General features: G+C 38.8%; 1 protein-coding gene across 15 annotated transcripts in view; it reads right to left on the reverse strand.

Moving 5' to 3' along the window:
• The window catches only part of MTHFD2L (methylenetetrahydrofolate dehydrogenase (NADP+ dependent) 2 like), a 130,719-nt gene that overhangs the window by 24,923 nt on the left and 84,336 nt on the right, over nt 1–21,460 (reverse strand). For 9 of the 15 annotated variants that reach the window (XR_011999861.1, XR_011999864.1, XM_072748773.1 and 6 more), the window contains one exon: nt 3,247–3,372. Coding sequence is in view for 8 of the 15 variants with exons in the window: in XM_072748773.1 (XP_072604874.1) it covers nt 3,247–3,372 (126 nt within the window). In the remaining 7 variants the exon portion in view is untranslated. Of the gene's footprint in view, nt 1–3,246; nt 3,373–3,585; nt 3,662–3,904; nt 4,164–18,629; nt 18,748–21,260; nt 21,379–21,460 lie in introns of those variants that run through there. The other 6 variants (XR_011999862.1, XR_011999865.1, XR_011999863.1 and 3 more) reach the window with 5 other exon arrangements.

The raw sequence follows: 21,460 nt of genomic DNA on the forward strand, positions 1-21,460 counted from the left end.
ACAAAGCAAGAAGGAAGCAAAGAATGGAGCAGTGAAAAAATAAGAATGAGAAACCCTTGTACATGAAGGAAGATGTGGTCTAGAGCAAATTATATCTAAATTAAAAACCCTGACATTAACATCAAAAAGAAATATTTAGAGTGATTTGTGTCCCCTTTCGTCAAGAACTATAGTAAGGGATGAGGCAACCTTCATGTTGTGTCTAATATAAAATATCACCCATAAATGAGGAGCCTGATTCAAAACTGACACCAAAACATCTAATAACAAAGAAGATTACAAATAAGCATCCACATTTTCTTAGAAACAAAATAGATAAAATGCCTCCTGGTTTAACAAATCATTGAATTTGCAATTATTCACATATTCTTGCTATTTCCCAAGGGGGGTGAATAATGAAATTGTTATTTAAAAAATCGTTCCTGCCAAAGGCCATCCCGTTTTCCTTTATTAGACAGCTGAACATTTCTGCAAGGACAATTTATTTTAGCACTTGATTTTACCTGCATTCACATGTTTCTGTTGGCTGAAATGTTGGAGTGAAATGCTCACCGATACTCACAAAGTAGCCACACTTTGCCTATGGCAATTGGCAGCTAAGTGCTACCTATAAGTTCTGCAGCATAACCCAAGTTAAAGTTCCTCCCTCTCAGCCAAGGGATCATCCCTTACCTCAGGTTAAGTCCTGACGAACAACCTGAAGAGCAACATGTCAAAACCTATCATTTGCCTGCTCCTCTGGGTGGCTGAGTCATGGCCTCATTCACAAGGCCTTCTTTACCAGGTCTGGGTCTTCCCTAGGGTCCTGGGACTACGAACCAGGGGGTAGCAGGAGTAATATTATCAATCAGATGAGCATATCTTATTACTGGATCAGAAAAACCTGACCTTCCAAAAGTTTCTGCGTTTTCACATGGTCACCTGGTTGCAATCAGCTAAATGTCCAAGATGCACCAAGTGTTCGGGCTGGGAAGAGCCACTGCCAGGACGGCTGCCATTTAACTGCTAATACCACTGATGGCCAAGCAAAGCTGCAAAGTTACTGGGCTACAATGCTAGGTCTAAAACATACCTCTCTGTCTCCCAGTCCAATGCTCTTTCATTTATCTTATACCTTTCTGTCACTTCCTCTTTTTTAGAAAAAAAATTAATGTATGTTTAGATACACATAACTGCAATTCAACCTAATAGAGTCTACCAAGTACAGTGGTACACCATCTGAAGTACATCATCTATGTTTGACTATGCATGGGCACATACCCCAAAATGCTCACTTTTTAAAAAAATGTTTTTAGAATACCCCCATAAACAAAATACATTCTCAGCTACACATAAGAATGCATGGAAACGGTCTGAGACCAATGAACAATCATATGAGAGAAGGGTTTTTTTTTTTTAAGATTTTATTTATTTATTCATGAGAGACAGAGAGATAGAGGCAGGCAGAGACACAGGCAGAGGTCAGAAGCAGGCTCCATGCAGGGAGCCCAACATGGGACTTGATCCCAGGACTCCAGGATCACGCCCTGGGCCGAAGGCAGGCTCTAAACCACTGAGCCACTCAGGGATCCCAAGGTCAGGTTTTAAAATGAAATGTATCCTTACTCTTTCAGGTTGAGAAATTCAGATAGATTATTGATATCTGACATTACTGACTGAACATGACAAATGAAATAAAGAAATGAGGTCACTTCCTAAAGAGTTTATCACACACATATATGCAGACAGACACCCATGGTTGCTTAGAGAGCCACAGCTGCTATACTGGAAGCTCCATCACTGGCAGGGAACATATGAATAGAGCCTAGGTGGGCAGCAGTGTGCTGTTTGTACTTTGCTCTTATTTGCCCTTCTGTCCCCAAAATGTATTGCTACACATGTGTCCTCAGGTTTTTCTTTTCTGTTTCAGCACCAGGCTCAGATTGCCTACCCGATGTTCCCTGGAATATCACAAACATAGGGCCAATACCCTAGAACACTTGGATGCCTGCGTGTTTGGTTTCATTCAATACCATGCTAGGACTTGGATAAAACATCAGCTGATGATCAGATTCCAGGAGGAAATGTAAAATTTGGAATTATTTTTAAAATGGCATCATCTATTATTCCTTTCAGTTTTTCTATAAAGACATACCTATAACTGATAAAGTTCCTGACATGGTCCAGATTCAACACCCCCCCACCCCCCCCAAAAAAAAGTTCTTGACATGGCCTTGCTTTGTTTGGCCAGAAGATCAATCTAATAAAGATGATATTTCTTTTTTAAAAAAATATTTTATTTATTTATTTATTCATATATATATATGTATATATATATATATATACACACATATATATATATATATATAGAGAGAGAGAGAGAGAGAAAGGCAGAGACACAGGCAGAGGGAGAAGGAGGCTTTATGCAGGGAGCCTGAGGTGGGACTCGATCCCGGGTCTCCAGATCACACCCCGGGCTGCAGGCGGCGCTAAACCACTGCACCACCGGAACTGCCCTAGATGATATTTCTAATATGAACATATCTCCAATTACTTTACTAAATTCATATCTCATTGGACATCTAAGATTCATACATTATACTGAAAACCTGAATGCCTCTAAGTATCTGATCCTCTTCCACATCTTTAAAACACAGGTGAGAATGTTGACTTGAATTAACAAGGTAACTCTCTAGATCTGAAATATTGCTAGGATTAGCAAACACATCCCAAGATGCCTTCTGGCATTATTTTTTCAAATATTTATTTATTTATTCATGAAAGACATAGAGAGAGAGGCAGAGACATAGGCAGAGGGAGAAGCAGGCTCCATGCAGGGAGCCCCGCCTTCCGGCTTTAAGTGTGAATGGCTGAATACATAGCATGGATGGTAAAGTATAGAGACACACTCAAAAATCAAAATAACGCCTGGTAGAGAAGGTCAGCTGAATTCTTTCACTAAAAACCTGCACTATCAGGAATTTAATCCTAAAAGTAAATATTAATAGTGTAATTATACTTTCCTCCCAAGAAGTGAGAGGAAAAAAGAAGGAAGGAAGGAATAAAGGAAGGAAGTGGGGGAGGGAAGAAGAGAGGCAGGAAATATGTAAGTGATTAAACTCTTTTCCCTCAGAGGAAAGAGGTAGAATGATTGATAACTTAATAGTGCCTGCATCAAATACAAAGTTTCTCTCTCTACCATCAGAACATGCAAAGTAGAATCTTTCACTTTCTTCTTCACTCATCAAAAGAGATATAGTTTATTACCTTCAAAGTCCACATCTCCAACCAGTTTTGTCTTTCCTGTCACTGGGTCGTGGACATAGTTGATACCCACATCGATTACAGCAGCACCTTCTTTAACCATATCAGATGTAATCAACTTTGGAATACCTGAAAGCAAAACAGAGTTGTAAAACACTCTGGAAAATACTTCAACTTCATCCTTGAGCCTAACAATTTATACATCTAATGTTTTGTTGTCATGGTTTTAAAAACTGTATAAAAATACACTGTTTCTAGGAAGACACTAACTGCACTTGATCCTTTCTGATCAAGCAGAAGAACAAAGGCAGCACATGGGAGCTTCTGTGCATCAAATCCTACCTGGATTTACCCTTTCACCTCAGAGATTTCTCCAGATGAGTTCCCACTGGAGTAGCATCCTTTTGTATTTCATGCACTGTAAACAGCACAGGGACATTATAGACATGAATAACAGGCTTCTGGAAAATTATTTGGAAATTGGAGGTTAGAGAGAAGGAAGGGTAGAGTGGAGTGTAGGGGAGGAAGCAAAAGAAAAAAGATGAAGCAATAATAATTCGAATACTCAGGGTTGTGGTAAATGATAAAGTGTTGTACACATAGTGGTATCAACTCTAAATATGAAGTATTATCTTGGGCTTTCTTATTTTTTCTTGGTTTCTTTGATTCATTATGTTTTTATATGACTTGGAAAGGTATAAGACATTGTAAGCTCTACTCACTATTTCCTCATTGCAGTTTGAAAGATAGCTCTACAGGGAGCCTGGGTGGCTCAGCGGTTTAGCGCCACCTTCAGCCCAGGGCCAGATCCTGGAGACCCACCATCGAGTCCCACGTTGGGTTCCCTGCATGGAGCCTGCTTCTCCCTCTGCCTGTGTCTCTGCCTCTCTGTCTGTCTCTCATGAATAAATAAGTAAAATCTTAAAAAAAAAAAAAAAGAAATATAGCTCTACAGGGATCTTATATTACCATTCATTTTCTATTACTATTTTCAAACTTTATTTCAAGTACAACATTACAAGCTAACAATGGGTTGATGTTTCAATTATTTTTGTTAATAATTAAGATATCATCCCCAAACTTAGTGTCTTAAACAACACTTCGTTATTACATTTCATAGTTCTGTGGGTTGACTGAGCTCAGTTGGATGGATCTTCCTTGGGGTCTTTCATCTACTTGGAATCCGACAGTGGCTGAGGCTGGAGTTATCCTAAGATGTGACTGGGCTGACTATCCAAGACGGCTCACTCACATGCCTGCAGTTGCCGCACATGCTTGGAGCTCAGCTGGGACTATCAACTGGAGTAAGTAGGTGTGGCCTCTCCTGTGGCTTGGGCTTCCTGGCAGCTGACTTCCAAGAAAGAGTGCTCCAAGAAACACGGAGCAGAAGTTGCCAGTCACTTAAGGCTGGAACCTGGAAGCTCTGTTATACCACCTCTGTTATATTTTATCAGCTAAGTAGTGGCAGAGATTTCACTTTTCAGTGAGAGGAAAATCAAAGATTGTGGCCATCTTTACCACTACCGTGTCTAGGAGGTGACTTACTCATTTTCACATTCTGCATCCCTTGCAAGAAAAGGACACATGTTGTGTCGTCAGAAGCTTTCTTCTACATTTAAACTATCCATTTAAGCATTCCGGATGGCTTAAATGTCACCTTGTTGTCATAAGAGTTTTAGTACAAGAATTTAAAGGCTATAAAGAAATGGTCAGTACTAAAGTAGATGTAGCTATTTGATAGGTTCCTCAACCACATAATAATATAACCAATGAGGCATTGATGTTTGAAATGTTTTTTCTCTAGCTTTCCTATACTAGCCCATAGAACTTTTTCCTTTTAAATCAGTTCTAGTATATATATTGAGTATTTTTCTAAAGATAGTCAGAAATCCTGTTTCTTTTTGGCATCCAACAGAAAAAGAAAACATAGCCTTTTGGCTCTCTGAGCAGCGCCATGGCAGTTGGCAAGAATAAGCACCTTATGGAAGGCAGTGAAAAGGGAGCCAAGAAGTAAATGGTTGATCCATTTTCGAAGAAAGATTGGTATGATATAAAAGCACCAGCTACGTTCAATACAATAAATTTTGGAAAAACATTAGTTATTCAAAGAGCCAAAACAGGATCTGATGGCCTCAAGGGCAGTGTTTTCAAAGTGAGCTTTGCTGATCTGTTGAACAATGAAATTGCGTTTAGAAAATTCAAGCTAATTACTGAGGATGTTCAGGGCAGAAACTGCCTAATTTCCATGGTGTGGATCATTTCATTACCCATGACAATATGTGCTCCATGGTCAAAAAGTGGCAGACTCATGTTGATGTTAAGACTACTCATGATTATTTGCTTTGTCTGTTCTGTGTTGGTTTTATAAAAAACACAATGATCAGATTCAGAAGACCTGCTATGTTCAGCACCAAGAGGTGGCCAAACTCAGAAAAAGATGGTGCAAAATCATGACCTAAGAGATGCAGGCAAATGACCTGAAAGAAATGGCCAAAAAATTGATTCCAGATAGCGTCAGAAAAGATACAGAAATACCTTGTCAGTCTACTTATTCACTCCAAGATGTCTTTCTTTGTCAGAAAAGTAAAAATGCTGAAGAAGCCCAAGTTTGAAATAGGAAAGCTCATGGAGCTTCATGATGATGGCAGTAGTTCTGCTACTGGGGATGAGATAGGTGCTATAGTTGAATGAGCTGATAGATAGGAGTCACCAGTCCAAGAATCTCTTTAAAACTCAGACTTTTAATGGTGACAAATAAAAAATCTTATTTGTGATGCTTAATTTCTAATCATTCTTTTTAAATAATCTAAGCTTAGTGAATTAGATGTTCTGAACTAATGGTGAAATGAACTTTTCTGAACTGCTGTATGGATTTTATCCATTGCTCTTAGGTACTAAAGAGCTCTGAAAGATTAGTGATCTTTTTTTAAGCCATAGTGATCTGGATGGAAGTTTTATAAATGGTTAATAAAAGGAAAACTTTTCTTTAAAAAAAAAAAAAAGGAAACATACATTGATTATAATTTCAGGAACTCCTTTTAAGATGAAAATGTTGATGAAATAGTTATTAAAATTCAGCTACTATGCTTCTGAGAAAGATCCAAATTTCCCTCCCAATTGTAGTTGTTCATTACATTTTCTCAGTGAATATCAGACTGGCAATAATAAATGCACAATTTACAAAATGGAGGGAAATGTGTGTTTGATTTTAATTCTCAGGAAGATTACAAAATGGAAAAACCTTAAAGACTCTTTTTTTTTTTTAAATTTTTAAATTTATTTATGATAGTCACAGAGAGACAGAGAGAGAGGCAGAGACATAGGCAGAGGGAGAAACAGGCTCCATGCACCGGGAGCCTGATGTGGGATTCGATCCCAGGTCTCCAGGATCGCGCCCTGGGCCAAAGGCAAGTGCCAAACCACTGCGCCACCCAGGGATCCCGGAAAAACCTTAAATACATGTTTATTTTTTTTTTCCGAGGATGACATCACATATACCCATTGTAGAAAATCTAGAAAATATGTAGGTTTAAGATGAAAAAAAAAAATCACTATAATCATGCCATTCAAAGACAGTAAGTATATATTTTTTTAAAGATTTTATTTATTTATTCATGAGAAACAGAGAGACAGAGAAGTAGAGACACAGGCAGAGGGAGAAGCAGACTCCCTGCAGGGAGCCCGACGTGGGACTCCAACCCAGGTCTCCAGGATCATGCCCTGGGCCGAAGGTGGCGCTAAACCACTGAGCTACCCAGGCTTCCCAGTAAGCATATTTTTATTGTGTTTCTAGGATTTCAAAATATTTATATGTCATATATAAAATACCTATAACTTTGCTAATATTGCGTTTGTGTACCCTACCATTTTGTCATTAAAATTAAATTGTGAGCATTTTCCCATTTTATCAATTATTTGACATTTAAAACCCACATGAAATAATTTATTATATGAATTACCATAAGTTACATAGTTCTGAACTTTTTAATATTTTGCTATTATAATTAAATGCAGTGATCATCATTTCTGTTCAGAAAACTACAGATGATTTTTTAAAAGATTTTATTTATTTATTCATGAGAGACACACAAAGAGAGAGGCAGAGACACAGGCAGAGGGAGAAGCAGGCTCCATGCAGGGAGCCCGACGTGGGACTTGATCCCGGGACTCCAGGATCACGCCCTGGGCCAAAGGCAGGCGCTAAACCGCTGAGCCACCTGCGCTGCCCTGATTTCTTTCTTTCTTTTTTTTAATGCATCCCTGATTTCTTAATTACAGCATCAAATTTGACAAAATTTTTCACTAAACCCTTATTAACTTGGTGGAAAGCCATGGGTTGCACAAAAGCTACTATTGTTATAGTCATGGATAGTTAAATAACGTTTTCCACAAAATGGTGATCAATGCATCTGTAAAAAGGTCTATTGAGGTCTTCCATGAAAAGTATTTGTTGATGCCATTTTAAAATTTTTTTATGGGGATCCCTGGGTGGCGCAGCGGTTTGACACCTGCCTTTGGCCTAGGGCGCGATCCTGGAGACCCGGGATCGAATGCCACGTCGGGCTCCCGGTGCATGGAACCTGCTTCTCCCTCTGCCTGTGTCTCTGCCTCTCTCTCTCTCTCTCTCTGTGTGACTACCATAAAAAAAAAAAAAAAAAGGATAAAAAAATGCTCCACAAAGAAAGTATATACTGCCCTTATTCCTCACTAGGGATATTCACAATCACATAAAGAAGGAATTAATCTGGGAAGGTTATAATGCCTTCCATTTCTACGATATTTTAAAAAAAGATTTTATTTATTTATCTGAGACAGAGTGCCAGAGAGAGAGCACGAGCAAAAGAGAGGGGCAGAGGTAGACTCAGACTCCTCACTAAGCAGGAAGCCCAATGCAGGGCTCAATCCCAGGACCCTGGGATCATGACCTGAGCTAAAGGCAGATACTTAACTAACTGAGCCAACCAGGCACTCCCATTTCTAGGATTTATTTTTATTTTATTTTATTTTATTTATTTTATTTTATTTTATTATTTTTTAAAATATTTTATTTATTCATGAAAGACACAGAGAGAGAGGCAGAGAGAGAAGCAGGCTCCGTGCAGGGAGCCCGATGTGGGACTCCAGGACCACGGAGTTCATTAATTATATTTTTAAAGGCACTGAAAAGAGATTTCTTAGACATGATATATTTAGCTCCCCAAGTATACAAATGCAATATATTTAAATTCTTATCACTTGAGTTACAGTGGTATAGAATTAAAAACTATTTAAATATTTGGTAAAAGGGACTCCTGGGTAGCTCAGCGGCTTAGTGCCTGCCTTTGGCTCAGGGCGCGATCCTGGAGACCCGGGATTGAGTCCCACATCAGGCCCCTTGCATGGAGCCTGCTTCTCCCTCTGCCTATGTCTCTGCCTCTCTCTCTCTGTCTCTCATGAATAAATAAATAAAATCTTAAAAATAAATAAATAAATAAATATTTGGTGAATATTTAACACCAATAGGTTTTAAATGCTATTAGTGTTGTTTTCTGTTTTTTGGGGTTTTTTTTTTTACATTTTGTTAAAGTTGCAAATGAACTTTTCTTAAAGTTCAAATAACTATTTCCTATGAGCTTTATTTTTATTGATTGATTTATTAATTTATTTTTGCTGTGATCATTCCATGGAAACCTATCCTTAATTCTTACATAATTTGAAGACTCAAGCATTGTAGGTGAGAACCGAAACTATCCACACCCACATAGCTTACTGTATACATTAATACGACTTTATTATTCCACTATCTTCATCAAGATGACTTTATTATTCCAGGAAACTCTTGCTCTGAAGGACAGAAGTTGCAAATAATTTCACTGTCTTGAGAAGTTATTTAAAAACTCATTTTAATTAACATCCAATTGTTTGACTTTTCAGTAGATAGTATCAAATGACTATTTGTTCTCCAAGACTCTCGAAAATCCTTGCTTCAAAATCCTCTCCTTGTTTACCCACCAATCCTAGCCTTTTATATTATGATCCTTACCTAATTCTAAGCAAGCCTCCACATTAAAAGATTTGCCTTAAAACAAATTTCAACATCTAAGAATCCCAAATTTGCTTCTATACCCCAAGACACTACTAAGGCAAACTGGCTTTTGGGGGCTGAGGGGGCATCCCTGATTTGTGGAATTTTATGATTTCTGTGGTATAAATACTGTTCTATGGCAAATGACATCAACTGAACATAGAAAGAGATGCTCAGAATCAACCTTCACAGGCTGGATGATTTTAGGAAGCTCCAGGACAGCACTCTTCCTAGAAGACTGCTAAGACAGTGTTTTCCCATGCTTCTATAACCATAAGCTCAGATTGTTTTATTAATGGATTGTTTGGGTATTTAGGGAGAGCCAGTACTCAACAATATTGGGGACCCATGAAGATCTCATCAATAATCACTCTTGGCCATGACTCAAGATCTCAACTCAGAAACCATGGGTGCCTCTGTGGCCCCTAGAGCCTCTTGCTGAGCTATTGGTCTCTCTGACTGGAATGATGAGGTCAGTCTTGTTTTGAGTCTGAACTTTGGTTTCTTTTATTAAAGCTCCCCAAATGCTGAATTTATTTTGTCTTCTATGAATAAGGAACCCTCTTTAGGAATCTTTGATTACCTGATCATTTAAAAATCTTTTATCCTTAGCAGAGATCAGTCATTACTTAGAATGAAATTTGTCTATGTCCCTGTCATTTTTGTTGTGTATCTATATAGGAGAAGTTCACAGGGAGGATATGTGAGTAACCTGGATAAATCCATTCTTCAAACTGGCCCTAGGAATTGAGAAATTCAGAGAGTATCTTCTGAACTTTAGAAAATTCTGTGGAAAAACTATGCCTCAGGTCACTAAGTAAAATTTTATGAGAACTTTCTTCATAAAACAAGAGCCTTGTTTTGTCTGTGAAATCTCCCCAAACCTTTCTGTCTGGGGAGAGCCACAAATTGGTCAGGTTTGTAGCTGGAGACAGGCCAGCCATTAGACAAGGGGGCGGAGGGGGTGGCGTGAGGCACAAGGTATACAAGCAGCACTTTCAACTCACCAGTCCCAGACTCTCCTGGATTTGCCTCAGTACCAACACTCTTATTCCCTCTGATATAGACTCCTGCTTCTTACATATGTTTATACCAATTCCCAAATTCTTATGATTACCTTTCTAGATGGCATTATTCCACCAAGAATAATTTAGAATTATAATAGCCATCTTGAAGAACTTTTGAGGTGAACAAGTGTTTGTTGGAGACTTATGTTACAGCGTAAAGGAACAGAATTCCACACATCAGTGGTCTGTGTTTTTTACTGTTTTTGAGGAATTTTCCAAAGGTATTCAGAATCCAAAACTGTTCCCTTAAAAGATGTCTTGGCCACGGCAAACAAAAGATAAAAACCTAAAATTGTGTCTCTTCTAGATTCCTCCAAATCTCAGTACAATCCTAGCCTTCATCCTATTATTCTTCAGCTATTTCTGCCATTTTCTTCTGACTTGTTCCTTTCTCTCCTGGCTGGCCAGAAACCTCCAGAGTGCAAGGAAAACTGCTTTGGTTTTAAGATCCAGTCTTATTCTGAGCTGAAAGCCAGTGTTAAAGATTTTCCAAAATCTAGAAAGGTTTATTTTCCAAAATAAGCTCAAGTTAGAGTAAAACTAATAGAGAACTGATTCTTAAAACATTCATCCTCCTAGTTAAAAACCCCAGTGGGTAAGGATGTATTTTCACTCAGAATTTTAGAGCCATAAATGGAATATCAATTCCCTGTTTCCTATAGTAGCAAACTCAAATTCTATTGTCTTTGAACTTCCTGAGGCAATATATTGTGGTTTTAGATTTGTATTTTGTTTTCTTTAGTGTCCCTTTAGATCATAATAATCAAAACTTATTTGCCTTCTTCTGAAAATATCAACACTGTACCTAGCTGGGCCTGCTATGCCTGGAGTTTACTAAGGCACTTCACACCACACTTCTCACAAGTCCTCAGCCAGGGCCTAAAGAATTCCTGGAATTCTACTCTTTCATTCAGATGAGGACTCAGGACAGATAATCCATTTCAGAAGATATGAATCAGAAGTGGAATCTGAAGTTTCTAACAGTTCAAAGTACTTTTATATTAAGCTGGTCCATCAGCGAATATATTCCAGAAGTACATACAACAGAAGAAACATTACTTATGTATAATAAAGTAGGTATTAGATCTTACAGAAGCATTTGCTGTTATGAACTCCCATCTTGATATTTAATAGTTTTCAAAACTCTCAATTGTCTAAATTCCTGATAAAACATTTCAATTCTATATACTGGGATATTCAGTAATATATGAAATTTAATTGCTACATACTTATGATATCATCATTAAAAAATTCTAGCTTACAAATATAATTACACAGTAAAGCCCAAGGCCAGTTTATAGAGGAAGACTTATGTTTTTTTCCCCAAGCTAATTAATCCATCTATGAATTTATTTCTGAGAGAAAAAAAAGACCTATTATTAATACAGATTTTCAGAAATAATTGGGATAATTATTTTATGGTGAACTATTCTCATTAGAAAATTTAGTAAGCAGATTTCTGATTTATCTAGGATTTCTCTATTGTAGGTGAAAATCTCTTTCATTGATAAGTAGACTAACCCATGGGTGAGCTACACTGAATCATGCTACTTCAAAAGTTATGACTTTCTTATTAGATGACTACAAATCTGTTATTGGGTGATTCCTTATATGACAAATATGAAATAAATCACCAGTGTTTTCTTAGTAAAATATAATGAATAAACATAACACCTTAAAAACAATGCCAATAAGGGGCACCTAGATGCCTCAGTCAGTTAAGCATCTGACTCCAGTTCAGGTCATGATCTCAGGGCGTCTTGCTCTGTGAGGCATCTGCATGTACTTCTGCCCCTCCCCCCACTTGTACTCTTGCGCTTTCTCAAATAACTAAATAAAATCTTTAAAAGGGGGGCACCTCGGTGGCTCAATGGTTGAGTGTTCACCTTTGGCTCAGGTTGTGATCCCAGGGTCCTGGGGGATCCCTGTGGGGAGACTGCTTCTCCCTCTGCCTATGTCTCTGCCTCTCTCTCTGTGTTGCTCATGAATAGATAAAATCTTTAAAAAATCTTTAAAAAAAAACCAACAACACCAATACCTAAAGCACACACAGAGCACAATAGTATAGCCTAGGTGCTAAGTTTACCCTGATATGAAGGTGTGACCATTATCCCTTGAGCAAGTTTGAGGCTATATCCTTACTCCTATTAATTAGAATTCAAACTGAATATTTTCAGATGCCTATTTGACAAACTCAGAATTGAGTTCACATGAACTAAAAAAAAATCCCTTCCTTATGAATCCTCCTATCGTGGTCATCTTTAAGTCCTTATGAAACGGCTCAGTCAAGGCATCCTGATAAAAGGAAGCACCATATTTACACATCAATTTAATTAGTAGAGTTCAAAGGGCTGTGCAAACATTATCTAATTAAACTTCACAACAATTCAGTGAAGCAAGAGAAGGTTTACCCATTATCCTCATTCACAGAAGAGAGATTTTGAGGTGCTGAGAGGCTAAATGATTTCTTAGTTTCACAATGATGAGTCAGAGGTGAGGCTGGGAACAAAACCAGAACTCTTGTTCAGATATAAAAGTAACACCATGGAAATGCTTATTCAGGTGGATCACTCCTGCCGATGGAAGTTGTCCTACTACATAAATAACAAGAGTAATTGCAGTGGAATTTGTATGAATGTATACGTTTCTTTCTAGATTAGAAAAGCTTTCTTCAGCATTATTTGCTTTGAGAGTCATATGATGGCTAACTGTATCCTAGCTAAATAGAACCTACAATACTAGTAAGAGTACTTCAGTGTCTTCCTCCCAAAGCCCCCCTGTAATTTCTAGGAACCTTCAAAAAGTTATTTATAAACTAGTGAGTCAGTGGCAATGACTACAGAGCATATTTTCTTTTTCTCTGGCTTCTTTGGTTCCTATCGGGTATTTATTTGGCTGTGATGCGTATCATTAGAATATATTGTCCATACCAAGGACAATCTCTGGATATCTAACAAAGCCTCTAATCCTTGGGGTGCCAGAACAATGCCAGGTTTCTCACAGAACTGAGGGCTAGCAGGATCCTGCTCTTTGCCATATTTGATCATTTAGGAGTATGGAATCCCTTTGTTCTCAGAAATTTACAGGATCACTCTTGAGTAGTTCCCTCAGCTTCTGCCTTGAATCTTTTCTCTCCAAAATCCAGTGAACTTGTAGAAGCTGGATGCACACTTCTCTTTTTTTCCTCTCATCAACCAAACCTTGTTCCCTTCAAATAGACATTGGTGCATCTGGGGCATGAGTAGAGGTTGAAGGTCAGTGGGGGTAATGGGCAGGGGGCTATATTACTAACCACTATGCTATATACACAGAGTATTAAAGCCAAATGGAATGGATTTCAAACATTTTTAACCCCTTTCTTTAAGGGAAAAATGTTTACCAAGCTCAATATGTAACATTATCAAAGCAAGGAGAAATGTACTAGTTGCAAAGAGATGGGGTTGGGGGGTGGTGCTCTACAGCCAGCTAACAGCCCCTTAGGTTCCCCAGAGTCAAATTTGAAAACTAGGGAGTCCAATTCCTTTTCTTTCAGGATGTGGCTCCTAAAGGCCAGATAGTCTCAATAATGCATACAAAAGAGACCTGATATTCAGGAAACACAAATCATTTTTGGATAATCCCTGTAATTCCCTTTGTCTATAGTCCTAGACCTTCCCTTCTCCTGCCTTATTGTGGGCTGGTGTCAGCCTATTGGTAACCAATTTTGTGGCTGGACCAGCCCTTGTGGCTTTTATTATGACTGTAAGACATTGTCAGCAATAACCATCAGGAAACTTCAAGAAAAAGGAAAAGTTTATTATTTATATGACAGCACACCATGGGCACACAGTGAAGTCACCCATAAGGAGAGATATACAGGCCTGGGATTCTGCTTTCATTGTGGGTTAGGGTGGAAATTTAAAGCGCAGGAAGAGAAAACACAAAGCAGCCCAAGTGCTCAGTTATCAAAACCAACCAAGATCTCTGGCAGGGAGGGCCAGCCTGGCTCTTTATCTAGTAGCTGGAGAGGTGTTTACTGGAGATAGCCATCTTTGAAATGGATGCCTCTTTGAAGTGTATGCCTTGGCAATCAAAACTCTTAGGCCTAGCTTATTAGGCACTTGGTTTACAAAAAGCAGCCATCAGAGCTTAATGCCACACACCTCCTTGAAGCAGTCAAGCTGTGGCTGAGACCATCTGTGCTTACAGACTCAGAGAAGTGATACAGACAGGAAAGAGAAGAGAGAAGAAGGAATTCCTCTCTGGCTCTTGGATTTCAAAAGACTAACACTTAGGAAAGATAGAGGGACTCAAGCTAGAAAAAGGGCTAAATATAAAGTCAGGACAGTTGGAAGAGGTGGTGAGAGCTTAAGACTTGAGAGGTTCCCAGGGAGAGGTTGCCAGTCAATGTGCCTTGGGCTGTGTCTTGGAGAGTTGGCAAAAAATCCAGTATTGGTTTGGGATGTTCAAAAACAAAGGCATCTTTTCCTCATGGTCTGGGTGGAGGTTCAGAAGGTGTCATGGCTCCAAATAATTAAATGGATCTAAGAAGAGCCTAGGCAGATGCCTTAGACACTTAGTTAAGAGTTTACCACTGCAGGGATGCCTGGGTGGCTCAGTGGTTGAGTGTCTGCCTTTGGTTCAGGTTGTGATCCCAGCGTCCTGGGATTGAGTCCCGCATCAGGCTCCTCACAGGGAGCCTGCTTCTCCCTTTGCCTGTGTCTCTGCCTCTCTCTCTTTCTCTTTCTGTGTCTCTCATGAATAAATAAAGTCTTAAACAAACAAAAAAAAGAGTTTCCCGTTGCAGAGTGATAAGCCACTGGAAACACAAGGGCCAGTGCATGTGTAGACAGTTGGCTGAGGACCAGATGAGATGAAGGATAGTTCGTTGGAAGACAGTTAAGGAACATAATAGTGAGAACTAAGTGCCCCACCATGTCTGGGTCCTTACACAACCTCAGGGAAGCTAGAAGGAGAGTCCAAATAGATGAAGCTTGAGTTTTTTACTACTTCAAATGAACTTTTTAAAGATATTAATGAAAAAGTCAATAACAATTGGGAGGGGGTAGGCTAACAGATGTTTAAGGATACAGCGGTTGGTCTAGATAATTGGTCACCAAACAACTGAAATGTTTTTAGAATTAAACCAGGGCAGCCTGGGTGGCTCAGTGGTTTAGCGCTGCCTTCAGCCCAGGGCCAGATCCTGGAGACCTGGGATCAAGTCCCATGTCATGCTCCCTGCATGGAGCCTGCTTCTCCCTCTGCCTGTGTCTCTACCTCCCTCTCTCTCTCTCTCTCTCTCTGTGTCTCTCACGAATAAATAAATAAAATCTTAAAAAAAAAAAAAAGAATTAAACCAGATCTACAACTACCAGAATCTCAAGCATAGATAACTGTCTTTAATCTATCATGTTTAAAGTATGTTGGGAAGACAATTTAACAGTGCTTTGCTTCTTAAAAGAAAATAATGAAAAAAAAAAAGAAAAGAATGAAGCCTCCACATATGCGAATTAGATAAACTGCCTTTCTTCTTTATCTACCACATAAAACTAGGGATCTTGTCTAGATTTCTACTAGACAAGTACTGCTCTAGAAAGCTTGTTGCTAGACAAATGTTGATAAAGAAAATATTAAAGTTGGCAGGTTGTATATGTATCAAATTACTATTTTACTAATCTATATATTTAGGATTATCCATGACAAAAATACTAGTCATGGCAAAGTTTAAATGCTTGTCTAGCCTCCTCTGTTCCTTGGCCAACATCTAAGATTCAGGTTTAAATCTCAGGCTGTACAGTTAAAACCTGGGTAACCTTGAAGAAATGCCTATTTCAATTTCAGTCCCAGTTTCTTTACCTATATATCTAGAATAATAACAACTTCATAAAAATGGCTAGAGAAGTAAATGAAATGATGCATATAAAATGCCTAGCACATTGCCTGGCATCTAGAAATTACCCAATTCATGCTCAGGATATGCCAGAATCACTCACACGTTATTCTGGACAAAAAAAAAAAAAAGTGGAAGAAGAGAAAGTTATCGTACCTGCATGTGCTATATTATTACATGGTATTGATACTTAGGAGCTAGAAGCAAGGATGGTGATAAATAGGTTACACATTAGAAGCACAACATCACACCTTAGAAGCCTGGGACCACATCATCCTGACTTTGTGGCTTCCCAGGCCCCTCAACATCTTAGCCTTGTGGCTTCCAAGACCTCAGAGCAGAACCCGTGCTCTCCTCTCTCACCTCTGCCCGGAAGGAAATTCCTAAATGCAATTTGTATTGTGGTTTTATTCCCCCCCCCCCCACCAGGGGGGAAAGCTGCCATGACATTTCCAGTACAAACCTTGCAGCATCAAACACTCCCCTTCCCAACCTGTGGCAGGAGCCTGTTAGATGACTGGAAGCAGCTTCCATTAGAGACTACACTGTCTGTGACCCAAGGCCCTGCCCACATAAAAGGAAAGGACCCCTGTGGCCTCGGGTGGTTGCCAAGTCTGGGTCTGCCCATCCTCCCATTGAGAGTGTACTGTCCTTATAAACTGCTTTGTGTTTGCTACTCTGCTTCCTGCTGTCTTTATGCAAGTGAAGATCCTCCTGTAAAAGCCTTCCCTCTGGAATCCAGGAACTGAAACTTCCATTCACACAATACAGTCTCTCCCACTGATGACAGTATTTTTTAAACTGTGGTCTGTGACCCATTAATGAGTCCTGAAACAATTCAGTACCCATCAGCATTTTTTTTTTAAGAAATAGCATAGCATGACATAGCATGGCATAAATCAAAGAGCAAGACACATAATAAAAAAATCCTTCATAAAAATTTGTTTTATGTTTATATATATAAGTATATATTAAGTCATGAAATGTATATACTGCATTAAAGGCCCTAATTCTTTATCCCTATTCCCCCTGTATTCAAACTCCTTAACACATGACTTTGCAGTCTCTTTATTTAAGAGATGGAGTCTATTTTCCATGCTTAGAATCTGAGCCTGGCTGTAGAAATCAATCAGTCCAACAGAATAAGGCAGAAATGACAATATGCTAGTTCAAAACCTCTCCCCAAAAGGTCTTGCATCTTTCCACTTGCCCTTTGGCAACCCCGCAATCACTATAAACTCACATCTGGGCCTGTGTGCTGGTCCCAGGTTAAGGAGACACGCAAGGAACAGTGACAGTGCATCACTCAACCCCAGAGCAGAGGAGAGACCCAGCAGACTCACAGACACATAAATAAGCCAGTCAACTTATAGAGACACAAATTAATCAATCTGAGGTCAGCTCAACCTAGCCCAGGAATCAATCTCCCAGCAAACCAGAGCTGTGAGTTATAATAATGACTGTTGTTTTGTGCCACAGAATTTTGGCATGACTTGTTCTACTACAACAGTATGAAGTAAGACAAACAAACAAATTGGTCATAAATAAAATACTTGAAAGATGCAAGTTAGAAATCGACATATATCCTACCAGTTATAATGGGCAGTGAATTTGTTTTCTAATAGATCCCTAATACCTCCACATATGATAACATGAAAGGTCTTTTATTACTCCTTCAGACCACTGTACATCAGAACTTCTCATTTATGATGTTATATAAAAATCACCTCCTTTTTGTTTCTGGAAATTTAAACAACACAGAGAAGTAACATAGAAAGATATATCAAAAACAAAGTAATAACACAGAAAGTAGGAAGAAAAAAAAAGAACCCCCCATAATGCCACCACTCAGATTTAACAAATATAAACACTTGGCATATTTACTTCAAGTGTTTTTTCTAAGTTTGCACTTTATTGTCCTTTAAAATATTAGAACTGTAGATATAGGTAAAGTATAACTCAAACTTAATCCTCATTCTTATCCCCTTGCTAGACTACTGTGTATTCTCCTAATCTTCTAATCTTTTTCTCATTCCTTTGTCTACATTTATATGCTCCTGCATATAAACTACACATAAAGCATTGAGAGGCTTTTAAAACATAGGGATGGAATAAGAAGCACATACTAGATGCAAGTTACTGGTAATATTTTACTTCTTGGGAAGGGGTAAGCACATAGGTATTAATGATTATTATATAATTATTATATAATTACTATTATTATACTGACCCTATATCTTGCAAACTTGCCAACCTGACTCACAAATTCTAGCAGTTGTTTTGTAGATTCCACAGGATTTTCAGATAATCATGTTGTCTGAAAATAAAGACCATTTTACTTCTTCCTTCCCAACCTGGATACACTCTATCACTTTCCTTACCTGATTACACTGGATAGAACCTCCAGTAGAATGTTAGATTGAAGTGGTCAGAGGGCAGTCTTTGTCTTGTTCTTGATCTTCGGGGGAAAGTATTCATTCTTTTACTGTGAAGTATGATGTTAGCTGGAAGGTTTTCATAAATGCTATTTATTAGGTTGAATAAGTCTCTTTCTCACTTTGCTGAGAGTTTTTGTGGGACGAATGATGGATTTGGTCAACTGTGATTTCTGGGGCTATTGAGATTTTTAAAAATTATTATTTTTGGGCAGCCCCAGTGGCTCAGCGGTTTAGTGCCACCTTCAGCCTGGGGTGTGATCTTGGAGACCCAGGATGGAGTCTCATGTCGGGCTCCCTGCATGGAGCCTGCTTCTCCCTCTACCTGTGTCTCTGCCTCTCTCTCTCTCTGTGTCTCTCATGAATAAATAGATAAGATCTTTAAAAAAATATATTATTATTTTTGTTTGGTTGGTTTTAGTTTGTTAAAATGGTGAATTACATGGGTTGCTCTTTTTGAAAGTTAGACCAATCTTGCATTCCTGTGGTAGACTTCATTTGGTCATGATGCATTATTCTTTTAATATATTAAATTTGCAAAAGTTTTGGTCAGAATATTTGCACCTATATTCACAAGAGATAGCAGTCTATAGTTTTCTATTCTTGTAATCTTTGTCTAGTTTTAGTATCAGAGTAATGCTGGCCAGTTGGGAAGTGTTCCTTCTTTTTCAATTTTCTGGAAGAGTTGGTATAGAACTGGTAATACTTCTTTATTTTTTTTTTAATTTTATTTATTTATTCATGACAGACAGAGAGAGAGAGAGACAGAGAGAGAGAGAGAGAGGCAGAGACACAGGCAGAGGGAGAAGCAGGCTCCATGCAGGGAGCCTGACATGGGACTCGATCCAGGGTCTCCAAGATCACACCCCAGGCTGAAGGTGGCGCTAAACCGCTGGGCCACCGGGGCTGCCCCAATACTTCTTTAAATGCTAGGTAAAATTCACCAGTGAAGCCATTTGGGCATTGAGATTTCTTTGTGGGATGAACTTTATAAATGTAATTCCTTTGATGGATATAGGGCTATTTAGGTTCTAGCTTTCTTCTTTTTTTCTTTTTTAAAAGATTTTATTTATTTATTCATGGGAGACACACAGAGAGAGGCAGAGACATAGGCAGGGGGGAAACCAGCTCCTTGCAGGGAGCCTGATGTGGGACTCGATCCCAGGACCATGGGATAATGACCTGAGCTGAAGGCAGATGCTCAACCACTGAGCCACCCAGGTGCCCCTCTAGCTTTCTTCTTGAGTGAGCCTTGGTACTTCGTGTCTTTCAAAAAAATTGGTTCACTTCATCTAACTTGTTAAATTTATTGGCATACATTTTTCATCATATTCCTTTATTATCCTTTTAACATGTTAGAATTTGTAATTACATCAACTCTCTCATTCTTGATACTGGCAATTTGTGTTTTCTATTTGTTTTCCCTAATCAGTCTGGCTAGAGGTATGTTCAACTACATATATTTTCTATGTATTCCACCCAAAGGCCTGTGGATCTTGGGTTTTTCCGGTTTGGATAATAGAAATAGGCACTATTCCTGGCTCTATGTAGGTGCTGGGCACTGTTATCTCCATTCCTTTTAGGTGATTCTTTCTTTGTATAAGTTTCCTTATATATATGCACCCTGAGTACTCAAAAGTGCCACCCCCCCCCCCCCCCCCCCCCGCCATCTGAGTCTCTCTCTCTGCAGCCTCTTAGCGATACTGTGTCCTGTGAACTTCAGCCACTATGGTCTTCCCAGACTTAAGGCTCATTCTCCTCAGCTCAGAAAGTCCTGTGTGCTTTACCAGGGTGACCCCCATCTCATGACACAGCCTTGAAACCCTCAAGCCAATCAGATGGGATAATCAAAGTGCTCACCTTATTTGTTTCTTATGTCTCAAGGGAGAGTTGCTGAGTCTAGTGAATGTAAATTGCTTTTTCATATATTGTGTGTGTGTGTGTTTTCCAGTTGTTTCAGGCAAGGAAAACACCCTGTTCCTATATCTTGGTCAGAAGCAGAGTCCCATGATTATATTATTTTAGGTGAATACATTTTTATAAAGAAGGTTCACATCAATACCTATAAGTCTACAGTATTCAAGTGTCATCTGCTGTATACATGCACACCATTCTATTTATCTATTCCTCTACTGGGGAACACTTTCACTATTTTTAGTTATTCACTATTAAAACAAACTGCAGTAAACATTTCTGATTATACCAGCAGATTTCTCTTTAGTCACTTGAAAAATGAGATGTCTACACCATATGATAGGCACATTTTCAGATTTATTAGCATTTTCAAATTACCTTCTGGAGTGACTGCCATGAAGCACATCTCTTTCAGCAGTGTTTACAAGTATATGCTTTCCTACATCCTTGCCAACATTAATATCATCAGACTTTATTCTTTGCCAATCTGATGTGTGAAAAAGTATCTCATTTTGAGTTGGCATTTACCTGATTATTAGTGACATTGAGAAATTTTTCATATTTACTGACTATTTAAACATCTTTTATAAATCACCCCTTTTAAAATTAGGTTTTTGTATTTTTCATAATCATTTAAAAAGATTTATTTATATGAGACTGTTCCTTACCATGGTAAGTTTCTGTCACCATTGGATCCAGGGTGGCTTCCCAAGACCTGCGGTCTCAAGCTCACTGGCCCCACCCACTGTGTTGTCTTCTCATAAGACTTTCAGGGTCATGCAATTCCTGGCCAAGAAATAAAAGTAGAAACTGTGCATTCCCTGGTGCATTTGGATGGAAGCTGGTAACACTACCAGAGACAACCTCA

The sequence above is a fragment of the Vulpes vulpes genome, chromosome 2 (genome assembly GCF_048418805.1).
Source record: "Vulpes vulpes isolate BD-2025 chromosome 2, VulVul3, whole genome shotgun sequence".
In the NCBI taxonomy this organism is placed as follows: domain Eukaryota; kingdom Metazoa; phylum Chordata; class Mammalia; order Carnivora; family Canidae; genus Vulpes; species Vulpes vulpes.